This window comes from Hylobates moloch, unplaced genomic scaffold (assembly GCF_009828535.3).
Source record: "Hylobates moloch isolate HMO894 unplaced genomic scaffold, HMol_V3 SCAFFOLD_1, whole genome shotgun sequence".
NCBI lineage: Eukaryota > Metazoa > Chordata > Mammalia > Primates > Hylobatidae > Hylobates > Hylobates moloch.
In genome coordinates this window covers 125,741,181-125,759,154 of record NW_026652276.1, presented here as the reverse complement: position 1 = coordinate 125,759,154, position 17,974 = coordinate 125,741,181, and the positions used below count along the sequence as shown (strand labels likewise).

At 42.2% G+C, this 17,974-nt stretch overlaps 1 protein-coding gene across 7 annotated transcripts in view; it reads left to right on the top strand.

Moving 5' to 3' along the window:
• Positions 1-17,974, top strand: part of HECW1 (HECT, C2 and WW domain containing E3 ubiquitin protein ligase 1) — a 462,565-nt gene that overhangs the window by 289,657 nt on the left and 154,934 nt on the right. For all 7 annotated transcript variants that reach the window (XM_032758252.2, XM_032758254.2, XM_032758251.2 and 4 more), the window contains 2 exons: positions 4,025-4,100; positions 14,738-14,907. In XM_032758252.2, the coding sequence (XP_032614143.1) occupies positions 4,025-4,100; positions 14,738-14,907 (246 nt within the window). The remainder of the gene's footprint in view (positions 1-4,024; positions 4,101-14,737; positions 14,908-17,974) is intronic.

The following is a 17,974-nucleotide window of genomic DNA, read 5'->3' as shown; positions in this document are numbered from 1 at the left end:
GAGTAAAGGCAGAGGGAGCCCTGTCAACTGAGCTATAGTCTCTGGACTGCTGAAACGGAAGATCCCCTGCCAGGGTGAAAAGAGCTGATCTTCACACTCTTTTGCTGAATTGCAGTTTTAGGGGTGTGCAACAGTGGTGTGAATTCATGTTTACAACTTTTCAAAAGGCAATTGTAAAGAAAATGAGAATGAGAGTAGGAGAGAAAGACATCTGAACTGACCTCAAAGCTCTTAATTTAACTCCAAGAGCTTCTCAATACCCTGCAGAATCTTCTACACCCCACAACAGATTCAGTTTGGAATCTGTTAAACCATTTGCCAAGTAGGCTCTGTTGTGGAAACATTTGGGTGCAAGACATACACAGTGAAACTGCCAGAGCTTCAACAGAGAGAGAGGGGCAACAGGACCCAGCACCAAGCAGTTAGAATGGCAGTCAGGCATCAGACAAGCCACAGAGGAAAGGGAGCTAGTCAGCCCTGAGAAGACATGCCATCTCCCTGACAGGCCTGCAGCCTCAGGTTGCTCCAGGGTGAAACTATTTGGGCTGAGGCTTCACGTCATTTTCACAATCAATAAACTGTAAAGAGTCTGTCTGTGAGTATAGCACATTTCTCAATGTCAAACATGCTTCTGCAATGCATCTCGAGTGAGAAGTCAGGATGTCAAACCTCCGTAAGACTGGGCAAACATTTTTACTTCCTGGAAAATGTTTATTATGGCTACCATTCCCTCCATTTTTGTGTCATCAGTGTGGTGCTTAGATGACTTTGTAAATGATGTTAGTGAAAAGCCAAGAATTTACGTGGGATTTTATGGAGACTTAAATGATGTGTCTCCTCACTGAGCTTAGTAGCTTTTGGAAAACATACTCTTTTTTCTTCTTCTTCTTCTTTTTTTTTTTTTTCATGTACAGCCCTGTTTTTGGTGCAATAAAGATGAAGAGGCTTCTTTGTAAATACTCTGAATGCCAGCAGAGGAGTATTTAAATATGAAGAACCAAAATATGTATGCTTTAAAAAGGAAGAAATAAATGTACCATCCTTTGTTATCATTGCATGTTTGAGCTCATTTCAGCTTAGCATGAAATATGAAATTTAATCCTTTACTTTTTAAAAAATATACATTGGAATGCACATACTCTAGACTTACAATTCTATAAACTATAATTATTAAAATTATAGTTTCTATTTTTCCCCCAAAGAACTTATATTCTTAGAAAGAGACAAACTTGGGGTGGACATTTTTAAATTAGAATTAGGAACCAGAAGCTTTAGCCATTGATTGTTAGTTGTCCTGGTGGTGCAGTATAGCACCATGAGGAGGGGTGGTCAGCATGTGGAGGTCTCCCACGGCCATGTCCAGGCACAGGCTTGCAAGAGAAGAAAAGTCCACAACATTAAGGAATTTGGAAGCCCTGATTATGCCATGAGGACTGGCCACCTTCAGAGTTAAGAAGAGCATGGTCTAGCCTGAGGATGTGGTTTCTGAACTGATGGCTGATCTCCATTTCTTAGTGTCAGCCATTGATGAGAATAACAAACAGAAAGGAGGAGGGAGAAGGCCCTCTGATGTGAAGAAGGCTAATTGTTATCAAAATGCCAGGGATTTGTTCTAGGTCCCATTGCTTCATGCATAGAAAGCCAATCACTGAGACAATGAGTATTGCCAGGAAAGAAGGCTTTTTGTTTGGGTGATGTTAACTGGGAGAATAGGAGTTAAGTTTCAAATCCATCTCCTTGGCCAACTAAAATTGGGATTTATATATCAGAGAAGGAATGTAAAACAGGAACAAAGGAGGAGTCTAAGGAACTAAGGAAGACGAATAAGGAGTCTGGCATCCAATGGTCTAGATCTGGGCATCTGGTGAGTTTCAGTCCCTCACCTGAGAGTCAGTTTCCTGAGGAAGGAATTCCAATGAGACTGTAACTGCCCAAAGGGTTCACCTTGCCCACTGCCTAGGCAGAGCCGATTCATCAAGACAGGGGAATTGCAATAGAGAAAGAGTAATTCACACAGAGCCTGCTGTGCGGGAGACCGGAGTTTATTATTACTCAAATCCATCTCTCCGAGCATTCAGGGGACAGAGTTTTTAAGGATAACTTGGTGCGGCGGGGCGGAGTAGTGGGTTGGGGGGGTGGGAGCTAGTGAGCCCGGAGTGCTGATTGGTCAGAGATGAAATCATAGGGAGTCGGAGCTGTCTTCTTGCGCTGAGTCAGTTCCTGGGTGGGGGCCACAAGATCAGACTAGCCAGTTTATTGATCTTGGTGGTGCCAGCTGATCCATCAAGTGCAGGGTCTGTGAAATATCTTAAACGCTGATCTCAGGAGCAGTTTAGGGAGGGCCAGAATCTTGTAGCCTCCAGCTGCATGACTCCTAAACCATAATTTCTAATCTCGTAGCTAACGTTAGTCCTATAAAGACAATCTAGTCTCCAGGCAAGAAGGAGGTCTGCTTTGGGAAAGGGCTGTTACTGTCTTTGTTTAAACTATAAACTACAAACTTAAGTTTCTCCTAAAGTTAGTTCAGCCTATGCCTGGGAATGAACAAGGACAGCTTGGAGGTTAGAAGCAAGATGGGGTCAGTTAAGTTAGATCCCTTTCACTGTCTCAGCCATAATTTTGCAAAGGCAGCTTTAAGACAAATGTAAGTTTCAAGTTTTCATAACACCTCAGGACCTATGAGAGTTTTGACTCACCAATCCTGGACATGTTTTACTCTGATTCTTATCAAATGAGACTCTAAGGGACAGACATCTGTCAAAGAGTTTGACAATCTCTTATCTGGCCTGGTGCCGAGCCCCATTCCATATGTCACTCCACTGGTTGGCTCCCTCTGCTGAACAGCCCAGGATCCCTGAGATGCACATCACATTTGGGCCTCAGGGCAGTCATACCAAGATTTGTCTACAAGCTGCAGCCAAGCTCACAGGCTCACCAGGGGCACCTGCTTCAGTGTGAAAAGATGAATAATAATCCCTTTGTACTCCCCTTGGCTGAAACTGTGAGCCCTGTGATGCCCAGTCATTACTCCCAGTCTCATATCAGGCAGGTTGATGTGAATATCTAATCACAACCTATACAGCATCAAGAATACTAAGAGAAGAAAGAAAAAGACTGAACCCACACAATCTACAAATAATGAGACTGAACAAGAGATTACGGATATTTTCATTTTTCTCTTCCTAGTACAGATTACCTTCTAAAAAATGGACACTGTGGATTTGCTTAATACCCAGAGTTTAAAAATTATTTTCTGCAAACATACAACACATGCAAAGGTAAACAGGAAGAGTCATTCTGCCTTCAAATACTCAAAATCATTTCTGAATAAAACCTTCCTAGAAGAGAATGGAAGCAAAAACTCTAGCTATTTTGATTAACCTATTACTAAATATTGAGCAGTGATGAAAAACAAAACATTTTAGCAACATTGTTTTCAAATACCTACTAGACTCTAGATAATCCATGTAACAATTGTGTTCTGAAATTTCCGAGGAAGGCAATTGATTAATTAAGAGAGACCTCAGAAGAGCTCCTTAATGCCATGTTCAGGCTCCTCCCCAGCAGTTTCCTGGAAATCCCTAAATAATAATAGGTGGAGATGCAGCAGTTCAACACTCTACTTTGCTAAATGGAAATACATTATAATTACAATAGTAAACATCTATTGACCTATCATTCTAGTGCCCTAGGCCCTGCTTTAATAAATACTTTTTGCAAATTTGAATGTGAAAAGACATTGTTTGCATAAGTAGTTACAAAGGGTCTTTTCAATTACAGTAATTGTGTTTGTTGACTTCCATTTTCCTGAAAAGTACCCATCACCCCCACTAGCAGATCCTCTACTACTGGGAAAAACATTAGGTTGCTAGAAGGTTGTTTTAATCAATAGTTGCCCAGCGAAATCACTGTCTTCATTGCCTGTAGCTGGTAAAATCACTGTGAATATGCATGCTTGTGTTGAAGTGTGAATATCCATTTCAGTGCTTGTTTTGCTTGTCTCCCATTTTCCTTCTTTTTACAGATTTTTAAAAGCATTGGCGCTGATGAGACTATCCAAGGACAAGGAAGTCGGAGGCTGATCAGCTTCTCTCTCTCGGGTATGTTTTGCTCACCTAGAGACTTTGTGGACAGACTAAGAATGTCAACCAAGAGTGAAGATACTCGCTTCCATTTCACTCTTACCTACAAGTCAGTCAACCTGTCTGTGCCTCAATTTCTCCATCTGTAAAGCAAAAATGTTTTTTAAATCTGTTCAATTTCCCTTGACCACATGAGGATAATAGAGAGTTTAGGAAGTAATAGATGTGAAAGCATGTTAAGACGATGGAAAGGGAGGCTGCAGTTCTACCTTTCCCCCAGGTCCATGTAGCAGTAGTTGAGCATATACAAGGGGAAGTAAGGAAAACCTGGGAAGAGAAGCAGCTATTCAACTCTTTGTCTAAACAAAACCTCACATGGGGCACAACTGGCAAAACAGAAAACTGAGCCACTCAAAAATGCACATTCATGGAAAAAAAATCAGTGGAATCCAATTAAGTCTGTTAACTAATAATATTTTAGTTTAATATTTAAGAGTAAGTTTAACGTTTTAGTTTTCATGAATGTACCATGGTTCCATCTGTCACGCATGTCTGTGTGAAGAGAGTGCACCAACAGGCTTTGTGTGAATAACAAGGCTGTTTATTTCACCTGGGTGCAGGTGGGCTGAGTTCAAAAAGAGAGTCAGCAAAGGGTGGTGGGATTGTCATTAGTTCTTATAGGTTTGGGATAGGAGGTCGAGTTAGGAGCAATTTTTTGTGGGCAGGGGGTGGATCTCACAAAGTACATTCTCAAGGGCAGGGAGAATATTACAAGTACCTTCTTAAGGGTGGGGGAGTATCACAAAGTACATTATTCCAAGGGTGGGGAGGGTGTATTGTCATAAGGTCAATTGATCAGTTAGGGTGGGGCAGGAACTGATCACAGTGGTGGAATGTCATCTTTTGTGTTTCTTCAGTTGCTTCAGGTCATCTGGATGTATATGTGCAGGTCACAGGGAATATATGGCTTAGCTTGGGCTCAGATGCCTGACAACCTCATATGTTAATAATGGGACAAACTGGGCAAAGGGTATATGGGAAATCTTTGTATTATCTTTGGAACTCTTCTGTAAACCCAGAATTATTTAAAAATTAAAAGTTTAGGGCTGGGTGTGGTGGCTCACATCTGTAATCCCAGCACTTTGGGAGGCCAAGGTGAGCAGATCACCTGAGGTCAGAAGTTTGAGACCAGCCTGGGCAACTTGGCAAAACCTCATCTCTGCTAAAAATACAAAAATTAGCCAGGCACGGTGGCGGGCTCCTGTAGTCCCAGCTACTTGGGAGGCTGAGGCAGGAGAATTGCTTGAATGTGGGAGGTGGAGGTTGCAGTGAGCCGAGATTGCACCACTGTACTCCAACCTGGGCAACAGAGTGAGACTCCATCTCAAAAAAAGTGAAATAAAATAATTAAAAGTTTAAAAGAAAAACTGAGCTGCCCTGGCTAACATGATATACAAAGCTCAGGGTTTCACACACTCAATCCCACCCTAAACAGTCTTTAAGGGGACACAGCGGCATAAAGCCTGAGGACTCTGTTGAGCACAGTTGGAAAACTACTACCTTAGCTTGTCAAATCAACAGATGTTGCAGGCCATGAATGCCAGGGGTCACAGGCATGAAGTACATGTGCCTCCTTGGGAGCTACACTGTTAACTGGGCTTTTCAAGTCTAAGTGAGCCCAGTAAAGCAAATATGTGTTGATCCATTTGACAGTGTTAGCATGTGTATATCTAGACTGAAGAAAAAAAAAAGAAGAAAAAACTTGTAACCACCCAATGGGTTCACCTTGCTCACTGCCTAGACAGAGCCGATTTATCAAGAGAGGGGAATTGCAATAGAGAAAGAGTAATTCACACAGAACCAGCTGTGCAGGAGACCAGAGTTTTAGTATCACTCAAATCAGTCTCCCCGAGAATTTGGCCATCAGAATTTTTAAGGATAGTTTGGTGAGTAGGGCCTAGTGAGTCAGGAATGCTGATTGGTTGGGTTGAAGATGAAATCATAAGGAGTTGAAGCTGTCCTCCTGTGCTGAGTCAGTTCCTGGGTGGGGGTCACAAGATCAGATGAGCCAGTTTAGCCACCTGGGTGGTGCCAGCTGATCCATCAAGTACAGGGTCTGCAAAATATCTCAAGCACTAATCTTAGGTTTTACAATAGTGACATTATCTCCAGGAGCAATTTGGGGGTAGTCAGAATCTTGTAGCCTCCAGCTGCATGACTCCTAAATCATAATTTATAATCTTTTGACTAATTTGTTAGTCCTACAAATGCAGTCTAGTCTCCAGGCAAGAAGGGGGTTTGTTTCAGGAAAGGGCTGCTATTGTCTTTGTTTCAAAGGTAAACCATAAACTAAGTTCCTCCCAAAGTTAGTTGCGCCTGTTCCCAGGAATGAACAAAGACAGCTTGTAGGTTAGACGCAAGATGGAGCTGGTTGGGTCAGATTTCTTTCACTGTCTCAGTTATAATTTTGCAATGGTGGTTTCAACTCACTAGTTTTGTACTTCTAAGGCAAAAGCTAGCAACTCCTATTGAGATGCTTAAGAAATAACAATGATTAGTACCAACCTTCAAAAACAGTAGAAACCAGGAATACTGCACAACTATGTGCCAGAAACCAAGAGGAATTGTCACTAACCAAAGGTCCAGTGAAGTCCAAGTCCTGAAGCCCAAGAGGAATGCCATGCATGGTGAGCAGGGCAGGGCTGGGAATGGGACAGTCTCTATTCCTTCATCTCTGCTTTGCCTCTGCCATGAAGACATGGACTCACAGACCTACCATAGGAGGAAGCCCCCCCCACCACCCCAACTTGGTTCACAAAGCTATTTTATAAGGTGATCAGGGTTGGTTCATCTCCTGCAGTCCCCATACACATCATTTTTCTTACATTTATTCCAAGACGACAATTCCCAGCATAGGAAAGTGACTAGGGATATAAAGTTAGTAGCTAGCAGAGCAAGCTTGGAATGGTCATGGACATATAATGCTCAGTAGTTGGCTATGTATATGTATGTTGCATTCACTATGTCTGCCTAGGACAAAAAGCAAATACTGTTGAAACTATCAAAATAAATTCCATGCAGCCAGGCATGGTGGCTCATACCTATAATCCTAGCACTTTGGGAGGCCAAGGAAGAAGGATTGCTTGAGCCCAGGAGTTTGAGACCACCTGGGTAATATAACAAGATCCCATCTCTACAAATAGTAAAAAAAAGTTAGCCAGCCATGGTAGCATGTACCTGTAGTCCCAGCTACTCAGGAGGCTGGGGCAGGAGGATCACTTGAGCCCACAGGTTAGAGGCTACAGTGAGATCTAATTGTGCCACTATACTCCAGGCTGGGCAACAGAACAAGACCCTACTTCAAAAGACTAAAATAAAATAAAAATAAATTCCATGCCTCAAAAAAAGACAAGACAGAAAGATCAGCAAAGCCAACAAAATTTCAAAAATTTACTCCATGCTGCTCAGCTCTGAGTATAAGAGCAGAGCTAAGGATTCCAGCAACAACCAGTTGGACAACCAAGCTCACTAAAGATGGACAAATGCCAGGACTGCATGACATGCTCATAAGTAAACAACAGAAATTTTAACTTGAACAATATGTGGAGATAATTCTCTACCCTATCAAAAAGTTGAAGACTATAATACTCAAGAGAAAAAGAAACTATTCTATTGACAGATACCTACTAAAGAAAAGTAAAACATTTATCACTCATCTACTACTTGTACCCTCAACAAAATAGAGGGAAGTACAGAGCATATTAACTAAGAGATCAAAGATGAGAAAAGATGATAAGGGAGTTTTTTAAAGCTTGCAAAAATAAAAATTTAGAAAGTCAAGTGTATTTGCTTTCTCTTGCTGCTGTAACAAATTGCCACCAACTTAGTGGCTTAAACAACACAAATGTACTCTTACTGTTCTGGAGGTCAGAAGTCCAGAGTGAATGTTAAGGGACTAAAATCAAGCTGTCAGCCAGGCTGGTTCCTTCTGAGGGCTCTGGTGCAAATCCATCCCTTGCTCTTTCAGCTTCTAGGGGCTGCCAGCATTCTTTGGCTCATGGCTACATTGCTCCAATCTCTGCTTCTCTCATCACATTGCCTTCTCTTCACTTTGCTCTTCCTGCCTCCATATGACAAGGACTCAGTGATTACATTGCACCCACCTGGACAGTCCAGGATAAATCTCTGTACTGTAAGATCCTTAACTTAAATCACTCTGCAGAGTCCCTTTTACCATGTAAGGTAACATATTCATAGGCTCCAAGGATTAGGATGTGAACATCTATGTGGGGTCCTTATTCTGTCTACCACAGTCAAGAAGAGATTTAAAATAAATTTAAAAAGTACAATCACAGAATTAAAAGCCTTCAAAAACAGTACAGAGCACAATCACCACTACAGAAAGGGAATCAGTGATATGACAGAGTGACTTGAGAGTCTCTCCCAGAAGGCATCAATGAAGGGCAAAGCCTGAAAAGGATGAGAGAAAAAAAAGATGAATGGCACATACAGAGCCAACACATAAGCAGTGTTTTTGATGAAGAAATCAGAACAAACTGAACAGAAGCAGTAATAGAAGAAAACTTCTTAAGCTGAAGATAATTTTGAGTATTTAAATTAAAGAAGACCATCAGGTGCTCAGAAAAAGAAATGTATATGAAGAGACCAACACCTAGACAAACCTCATTTAAAAAGTTTTGTTTGTTTTTTTTTCAAATATAGCCACAGTAGACATCTGGGCTGAAAATGCATGATACATATGAAAGAACAATCCTCACGCTAATCTCAGACTTGTCTTCTGAGATGCCAAAATAATGAAGCAAAGCCTACCAAGTGATACAGACAGGAGACAGGGAAATAATGCGTAGAAGAGGGCAGTTCCCCAGCAAAGGCCTCTCCCTCAATCCTGGAAACCAACGGCCCTAAATGGGAACAGGCATTCCTGTTTTCACACCCAAATGTTGCCTTTTGGCCCGCCATGCCCCTCTATCTTGTACCCATATAGGCCCCATACCCCAGGCTCCACAAGCAGATGAGCAGAAGAACAGAGCAACAGAAGAGTGGCACGGCAGAGAAGGAGAGAAGAGAAGGAGCATCTGAATGTTGAGAGGAGTTCAGTTGGGGAAGGTCGAAGAGGAGATTGGCCAAGGGACAGCCAAACTCCAGGGGAAGATCATCTTCCCACTCCATCGTCTTTCCAGCTCCCCATTCATCCTGCTGAGAGCTACCTCCACCAATCACTAAAACCCCTGCATTTACCATCCTTCAAGTCGGTGTGTGATCTGATTCTTCCTGAACGCCGGACAAGGATCCAGATACCAAGAGAGCAATGAGTTGGTTAACACTTAAGCCAGCCACAGACGGCAGAGCTAAAGGAGCACTGTAACTCACCCACTGGGGTTTCAGGAGTCCTCCCTGAGATACTACCGCAGGGCTGGAGCCTGAAAGCACTCACCCTGGCTCCTGCACCTGCCCGTCTGCATGCTCCCCCGTAAGGGGTTTGAGCATACGAGCCATGCCCCTGTTGCATGTCCTGTGAGGAGGGTCAGGAAACTCTCCCATTTCACAAGTTCTAAGGGAAGAATTTTTTTACCCAAGATTTCCATGTCCACCAGATTTTCATTTATGTGGGAAGGCAAGAGGAACACCCTCAAGTTTATAAGGTCTCAAAGACTACCACCCTTACACCTCACTTTAAAATAATATGTGAGCATGTACTCCAGCATACAGAGATAAAATCCAAGAAAACTCAAGAATTGGAGACATTGCAATATAAAAGGACTGATTTTCTTTTTAGGGTTTAATAGGAGAAATAACCAGAAAGTAGATCATGGAATTGCCTTCTTAGAAAGCTCCAAGAGCACAATGAACATATCAAAGCAAGATTGCTCACGCAAATGCTTCACTTGTCAAATCTATTTATATTTTCAGTTTTTACCACTTCCTGGAGGTAATACATTTTCTTGGTAAATATTGTCACTTTAATTTTCAATGAAGTGCACTTTTAGCATTCTAACTGAAAAAATCAGAAATGCAAACAAAGATTTATTTACAAATATATTGGAGACAACTTAAACATTCAAAATCAGGGCTTGGTTCAATAAATTACTGTAGAGCCAAATTATTAAATACTATATACCCTTAAGAATTGTGTATACAAAATGTTCTAAAAGGCATGAGAACATCCTTATGATGTTGTTGGCGTGGGAAATTATGTTTCCTCTGGGTTTCATAAGTTCTTGGCTGAGGACCCCCTGTAACAGAAGATAGATTAACAAGAGAAAAACAAACGGAAGTTATTAACATGTGTATCTCATGTATACACAGGAGATACCCGGGAAAATGAGTAAATCTCAAAGAAGTGGCTTAGAATTTCAGCTTATATAATGTCTTCAACAAAGAACAGTACAATTTTTAGTGAAGTGACGGGGCAAAGGAAAAGGACTTTGAGTCTTCAGGAGCAGCAACTTCTGGGAAGGCTATGGTATGGTAGATAGATGCTGTTTAGTACAGTTTATTATGCAGACTCGTCTGGTGCTGTCTCCTGGTCAGTCCTGGTCTGAAGTCATCTCTGGTGATCAACCTTTAATCCCCCTGGTAGAGAGCAGAAGTGGGACACTTTTGTAAATTCATGCCCTGCTTTTGGGAAAATAGCAAGAGGGCAAAGAGCTTTTCTTTTATCTACTTCTTCTCAGTTGTCTTCAGCTCAAGATAATCCTTATTCCAAAGTCACAGATTTTGGGATGTTGTTTCCCAGGCTCTCACATATAATGGGGTGATATATTCTGGTCTCTTACACATATGATGCAAGTCAAAAGAAAAATCTTGGATGCAGTAATGAATATGCAGTATGTTCTCAACTACGCAAAGAAAAATACTAGGAGGCAATAAGGTTTGGCAAAGGTTGCCACTGGTGAGGAGGGGGTACTTACTTGAAATAAATAATTGTTTCGATTAGTTATTTGAAATAACTTTAAAATTCTATTTTTCATTCTATATTTTTAAGTATAATAAATGTACATTTGTTTATCACCAGAACCAAAAAATACAGGCAAAAATGAGAGGAAATTAACTATTCTCCTTTAATGTAGCATTTACTTTTGGAAAATTCTAGAACTCTATGTGCTCTTATGGACATTTCTTCCAACAGTCTTATAGGGGAAAACATTAAGACCTGAAAGAGTTAAATTGGTTTACTCAAAGTGACAAATTTCAACGAGTGTTCTCAAATGACTACCAGTCCAGTGCCTTTTAAATTATACCTCGTATTGCAACAGTTTTCAAGTACTTTTATTCCATGAAACGTATATCTCAGTGAGTATTTAGACTGAAATTAAATATGTAAGTCTTTATAAAGAAAAGTGTAAACATTTGCTGAATGACAGGAAAGAAGACCTGTACAAATGAAGAAACGTGCTCTTGAGTGGAAGTCTCCGTTTTCTAAAGCTACTAATTCTCCCAAAGCTAAGGTATAAATTCAATGCAGTTCTAATCAAAATCTAAGTATTTTGAAAGGAGTTATTAAAATTTAATAAGACTCATCTGGAACAATAAATGGCTGAGTGATAAAGAAAGGTGTTATCTTTTTAAAAAAATAAGAACAATAAGAGTGACTTAATTTAGCAGCTATCAAACGTTTGATAAAGACATGTTGGTGCAGATATGGACAAGTTGTTTGATAGAACAGAACAAAGTGTATCGAAAAAGACTCATTTATATTCAAGAATTTAACCTATGCCGAAGTTGACATTTTTATAAAAAGACAATATAACAGATTGGTTAAAAGCACAGACTTTGGGCCAGGCACAGTGGCTCACACCTGTAATCCCAGCACTTTGGGAGGCCGAGGTAGATCACCCTAGGTCAAGAGTTCAAGACCAGCTGGCCAACCTGATGAAACCCTATCCCTACTAAAAATACAAAAAATTAGCCAGGGGTGGTGGTGAGCACCTGTAATCCCAGCTACTTGGTAGGTTGAGGCAGGAGAATTGCTTGAACCCGGGAGGTGGAGGTTGCAGTGAGCCAAGATTACACCATTGCACTCCAGCCTGAGCAACAAGAGTGAAACTCCATCTTAAAAAAACCAAACAAACAAAAGCACAGACTTTGGAATCAGAGAGGCGGGTTCAAATCTCATCTCTGATGTCAACCAGCCCTGACAGTCTGTAAGCCTTCATTTTCTCTTCCTTGTATTAAGGATATAATCTGTACCTTGTGGAGTTTGTGGTCAGGATTAAATCAGAAAATGTATTTTAAGTGCTTAGAATGGTTCCCAGAATTTAGTAGATAACAAATAAACAGTAGGTGGTGTGGAGGCAATGGTAGTCACTATTTTATGATGAATGTTTTATATATATATATATATGTCTTTCAAACTCTAATAAGTCAGGGTCTCCAAGACCACCCCCAGGTTCAACAATTTGCTAGGAGGACTCACAAGACTCAGCATCTAGTTATACTCATGGTATGACTTATTACAGTGAAAGGATACTTAGCAAAATCAGCTAAGGGAAAAGGTGCTTAGGGCAAAGTCTGGAGGAAGCCAGGAGCAAGCTTCCAATGGGCCTCTTCCGGTGGAGTTACACAGACATGCTTCATCCCCTCCGTGTGAACTGTGACAGCACATGGAAATGCTGTCTACCAGGGAAGCTTCTTAGAGACTAGAGACAGGGTTTCTACTAGATGGGGGTTGGGGGACAGTGGAGGTGGTGCTGGTCATGTGTGCATCTTCTGCTTAGCCCACACCAAACTTCCAGCCTCCCAGAAGGAAATCAATGTTCACCATAAGCCACATCATTTACACAAACACTTTAGGCACAGTGAGCCACTCTTACCAGTTCTGGGAAGGTAGGAGCCCTCCTGAAATCCAAGTTTCTAGACATTAGCCAAGATCCAACCTTATAAGCAGTTGAGTAGTCTCAGGCTGCTATGTTAACTTCTGTCTACACACATTCCTGCAGATGTGGCCTGGGTTTTGCAAATTTCTGTGGTGCTTGTACTTCCTGCCTTTTTTCTTTCATTCGCAATTGTGGGGCAAAAGTGACTCCATTGTGGATGTGAATCCGCTGTGTTGACTTCTGATCACCCCCCAGTCCTGAGCATACCTCCTCTTCCTACTTTATCCACTGTCTCTAGTATAAGAACATGTCAACCTTGATGTTATGGCAGAAATAATAGGCTGTGATGCATGCAGCATTCCTGCCTGTTCTGGAGGGCTGCCTTTCATTGTCTTGCACAGAGCAAGGGCTTATGTACCCCTTCCCTATGGTACATAAGCCCTGGGTCTAGGGAGTAACAGTGCAGAGATCTACCAGTCTCCTACAGCCCAAGACCATGCTTGTCTGTGAGTTCCCTAATAAAACTCCTTTTACTGACAAACTGGATTTGTCTGCCTCCTTCTTTGGTTTCTCAACTCCTTTGGCATTTGGGGGCCATTTTGAATATATGGCCCTTTCACAGAGCAGTAATACATTATCATGCCAGAGAGTAGGAATAATTTTATTAAGGGGATAACCTTGGATCAACTCAAAATAACTTTTAAATAAGTGCATATGAAAACATCTGTGCTTTTTCATCAGTAACAAATTATTGAAACCCCTCACAACTTAAACCATGACTGGGAATCCCTGATCCTGTGTATCTGTACCTCCATTTGTTTCACTTGTGTATAAATGTAAATAATTTTGTTTGAAAAATACTTCAACAATAGAAAAGCTTTAAAAATTATATTCCTTGGCTGGGCATAGTGGCTCACACCTGTAATCCCAACACTTTGGGAGGCCAAGGCGGGCGGATCACCTGAGGTCAGGAGTTCAAAACCAGCCTGGCCAACACGGCAAAAATTTGTCTTTACTAAAAATACAAAAATTCTTCAGGCATGGTGATAGGCACTTGTAATCCCAGCTACTCGAGAGGCTGAGGCAGGAAGAAATGCTTGAACCCGGGAGGCGGAGTTTGCAGTGAGCCAAGATCCAACCACTGCACTTCAGCCTGGGTGACTCCATCTCAAAAAAAAAAATTATATTCCTTGACATCATAAATATATTTCTGATAAATATAATGTGATTTCAAATTATCCAACTATAAACCGTTGCCTTAAATGATCTTGTGCACACACACTCTTTCTGTCTCTCCTTGTGCAGCATGAAATTGTACATGGTCGGATATCTTCAATTAAACAGAACAGCTCAGTTTTCAAAGCCCTGCCCTCCCTGGCAGCAGGGTTTCTCAGAACTCTCCTCATTGACTGCACTCAGCCCCATGGAGACCAGGTCTTATTTGTTCTTTCCTCCATTGTCCACGTTCTGTGCTCTTTTCATCCTCTCCTCTCTCTTTATTTCTGCCAACTCTCTCACCTTACTCAGTGAGGCCCACATATATCATGAGACTACAACCCCTATTTTATTAATGTCTCCACCTTGCAGAGGAATTTTACACCCGGACCCATCACATTTCCAAATTTGGACTTTCCCTGTGCTACCCACGTTTCCTGGGGTGACCCTCACTCCTTCACCCCAGCCCATTTACCTGCCTGAGTAACACTAGAGATCTAGTTCATAAGGGCCAATGGTCCTCTCATGAAAGGTGTAGTTACCAAATGCCAGTCGTTAACCTCCCTAAAACATATTTAAATTAAAGTATCCTTTATTTTATAGATTTCCAAGCCATGGGGTTGAAGAAAGGGATGTTTTTCAACCCAGACCCTTATCTGAAGATTTCCATTCAGCCTGGGAAGCACAGCATCTTCCCCGCCCTCCCTCACCATGGACAAGAGAGGAGATCCAAGATCATAGGCAACACCGTGAACCCCATCTGGCAGGCCGAGGTGAGTGCTGTGGGCCCTGAAAAAAAGCCCAAGTAACAAAGTGAAAGGGCTGACTGTGAACCAGCCCTCCTCTTTCCCTCCATTCATGGAGCCCTGGACTCTGCTGCTCAATCTATGGCTGTCATGGTCTTAGAAGGGAGCCATGTTCTCCAGGGGTTGCAACTCGGGGATCTTGATCAAGTCCCTCCAGACAGTACTAACACACTTTTCATTGCACTGCACGCAGTAGCCTCTTCTGATTCAGAACCCATGCTGCGAGAAGGACAGCCTTTCCCTCTGCCCTTCATGTGGGAGAAGGAAGAGAACAGTTGTGATCAGAGCCTTCCAGTTTCTCCACAGCTCTTCCCATGCATGTGACCCTTGAGCAAGGGCATCAAATCTTAAATGTAGCCTTCTAGACCAGTTTCAGAGATTCTAAAACTATCAGGTTCCTGGGATAGGTGAATCAGTAAGCCCTAGAATATCCCTGGTTGGGTTAAATATTGTTTGATTTAAATAGATAATGAAGCCTAATGGTTTATCCCATCTTCATGATTTGCAAGGGGCTGGGCAGCTTGCTGGAGTAGTGAATAGTCTGTGTTGTCTACAAAGGCCCTTCTCCACTCCTAAAAGTGTCGCCTTTGCCAGGGGTTAGGAGGGTCCTCAAAGTTCTCTCCTAAAGGACATGTAGAAAGTCGGCACCACTTATTTGGACAGGCAAGGTAGCTCACACCTATAATACCAGCACTTAGGGAGGCTAGGGCAGGTGAATCACTTGACTCCAGAAGTTCAAGACCAGCCTGGGCAACATGGCGAAACCCCATCTCTACTAAAAAAAAAAAAAAATTTAGCTGAGCCTGGCGGTGTGTGCCTGTGGTCCCAGCTACTGGAGAGGCTGATGTGGGAGGATTTCTTGAGCCTGACAGGCAGAGGTTGTAGTGAGCTGGGATCATGCCCACTGCACTCCAACCTGGGTGACAGAGCGAGACCCTGTCTCTAAAAAAGAAAGAAAAAAGAAAGTCATCACCACCCATTTGGCTGCCTCCCTGCCAGACCTGAGCTTTTGAAGCTATAACCTCCAAACCATGTGATTGAGGGGCAGGGAGGCCTAGGTCATGAGAGTGGATGGGGTATAATTTAGGTTAAAAGTACAGTTTTACAGTCATAGAAACCTGGATTCTAATCCCAGCTTGGCCAGTTAATAGTTTTATAAATTTGAGAGATCAGTTATCCTCCACCTGAGCCTTAGATTACCCTCATCAGCCTATTATTGATGGAAACGTGCTGCCACCAAAGGAACTTGCTTTGGAGAGGATTTCTTCCTTTATTTTTCAGAGTAGATCATCTCTGACTTAGAGCTTTCAAGCATCCTTGACAAGAAAACATAATTAGACATATGAGAGCAAAGATTTTTTATTATCTATTAAATCATACCACCCCCTTCCTGGGCTTAATTAACCCTCTCCCAGGCTTCCCAGAAGAGCTTCGTCAGAGCTTTGAAGTGGACGTGAGGGAAATAGACTTGTACTTAAACTTCCTCCTAGCATTGGTTATCAACAGATTCTAAAACACTGATAGCACCGCTAGAATGGAATAATGAATCTTAATTTGTTTCTTAAGTCCTGGCTATGCTCATCAATTATTTCTGAACTCTTCCCTGCATTCCTAGAGATAATAAAAGATGTCACAAGAATTTATTTTGTATGAGGGGGAAAGGCTTCTCTCTTCTGAAGGACTTTAGAGGAACCTATTCTAAGACATTTAGTCATAACGGTGTTTTAAGTGTCAGAGAATGTTTGGAAAATCCAGCCCCATCAGAATGATTTTGGCTAAAAACGTCAACTAGAATCCACTTTAAGTTCTGAAATGATTTCCGAAGCTTTGGTTAAGACTGATTTTGTTCTGGTAGAATACTGGCAAACTCTCCCCAGCCCGCTGCTCTGGGCCACCTCCCTTCCATCCCACGTGCTGCAGTTGGAGTTATTGATCTAAAATATGCCTCATCTCATGTCCCCCTGATAAGGCTCAGGCTGAGGATAACTGATGTCTCAAGTTAAACAGTGTGTAACTGGCTGAAGGAGATTTGAACCAAGGTTTATGTTGCTGCAAAACTGTCCATTCAGCCCCTAAATTGTACTACAGTTCCCAGGGTCCAAGTGTCAATGTCATAGCTCCTCTGCAGAGCATTCAAGGCCTTCTTTGATCAGGCGTTGCTTACCATTATGTCATTTAAAGATGTATTTGGCTCCATGCAAGGGGAAGTCTGGCTGTCTCTGATATTTCTCACAAACAAGATGTCCAGTGGGAGGTTATCCAGGCAGTGCTGCTGCTGAGTGAGCCCCCAGGGCTCCCAGCTCTCCAGGCCTGCCACTGCACCATCCTTAGCAGATGGCCTCATCCTCCTCTGTTAAAGCCTCAAGTCCAAATTCCAGGCAGGAAGAAAGCAACAGGCCAAAAAAGCCTTCTCCTTGCAGGACTTTGCATTTTCTTCCTGGGAGAAAAGTCCCAGAAAAGCCAGACTTCTCCTTGCATGGAGCCAAATACATCCTTAACTGACATAATGGTAAGCAATGCCTGATCAAAGAAGACCTTGAATGCTCTGCAGAGGAGCTATGACATTGACACCTGGACCCTGGGAACTGTAGTACAATTTAGGGGCTGAATGGACAGTTTTGCATAAAATATATATGTATAGATATATAGATTTTTTTTTTTTTTTAAGCAGAGTCTTACTCTGTCACCCAGGCTGGAGTGCACTGGTGTGATCTTGGCTTACTGCAACCTCCCCCTCCTGGGTTCAAGTGATTCTCCTGCCTCAGCCTCCCAAGTAGCTGGGATTACAGGCCTGCCCCACCACACCCAGCTAATTTTGTATTTTTAGTAGAGATGGGGTTTCTCTATGTTGGTCAGGCTGGTCTTGAACTCCCAACTTCATGTGATCCGCCCACCTCGACCTCCCAAAGTGCTGGGATTACAGGCATGAGCTACCACCCCCAGCCTGTCTTTCATACATTTTGTCTTTACTTATATTTGTCTAAAATGCACATCCCCACCTAATCCACCCAGCAATTACCACTCATCCATCAAA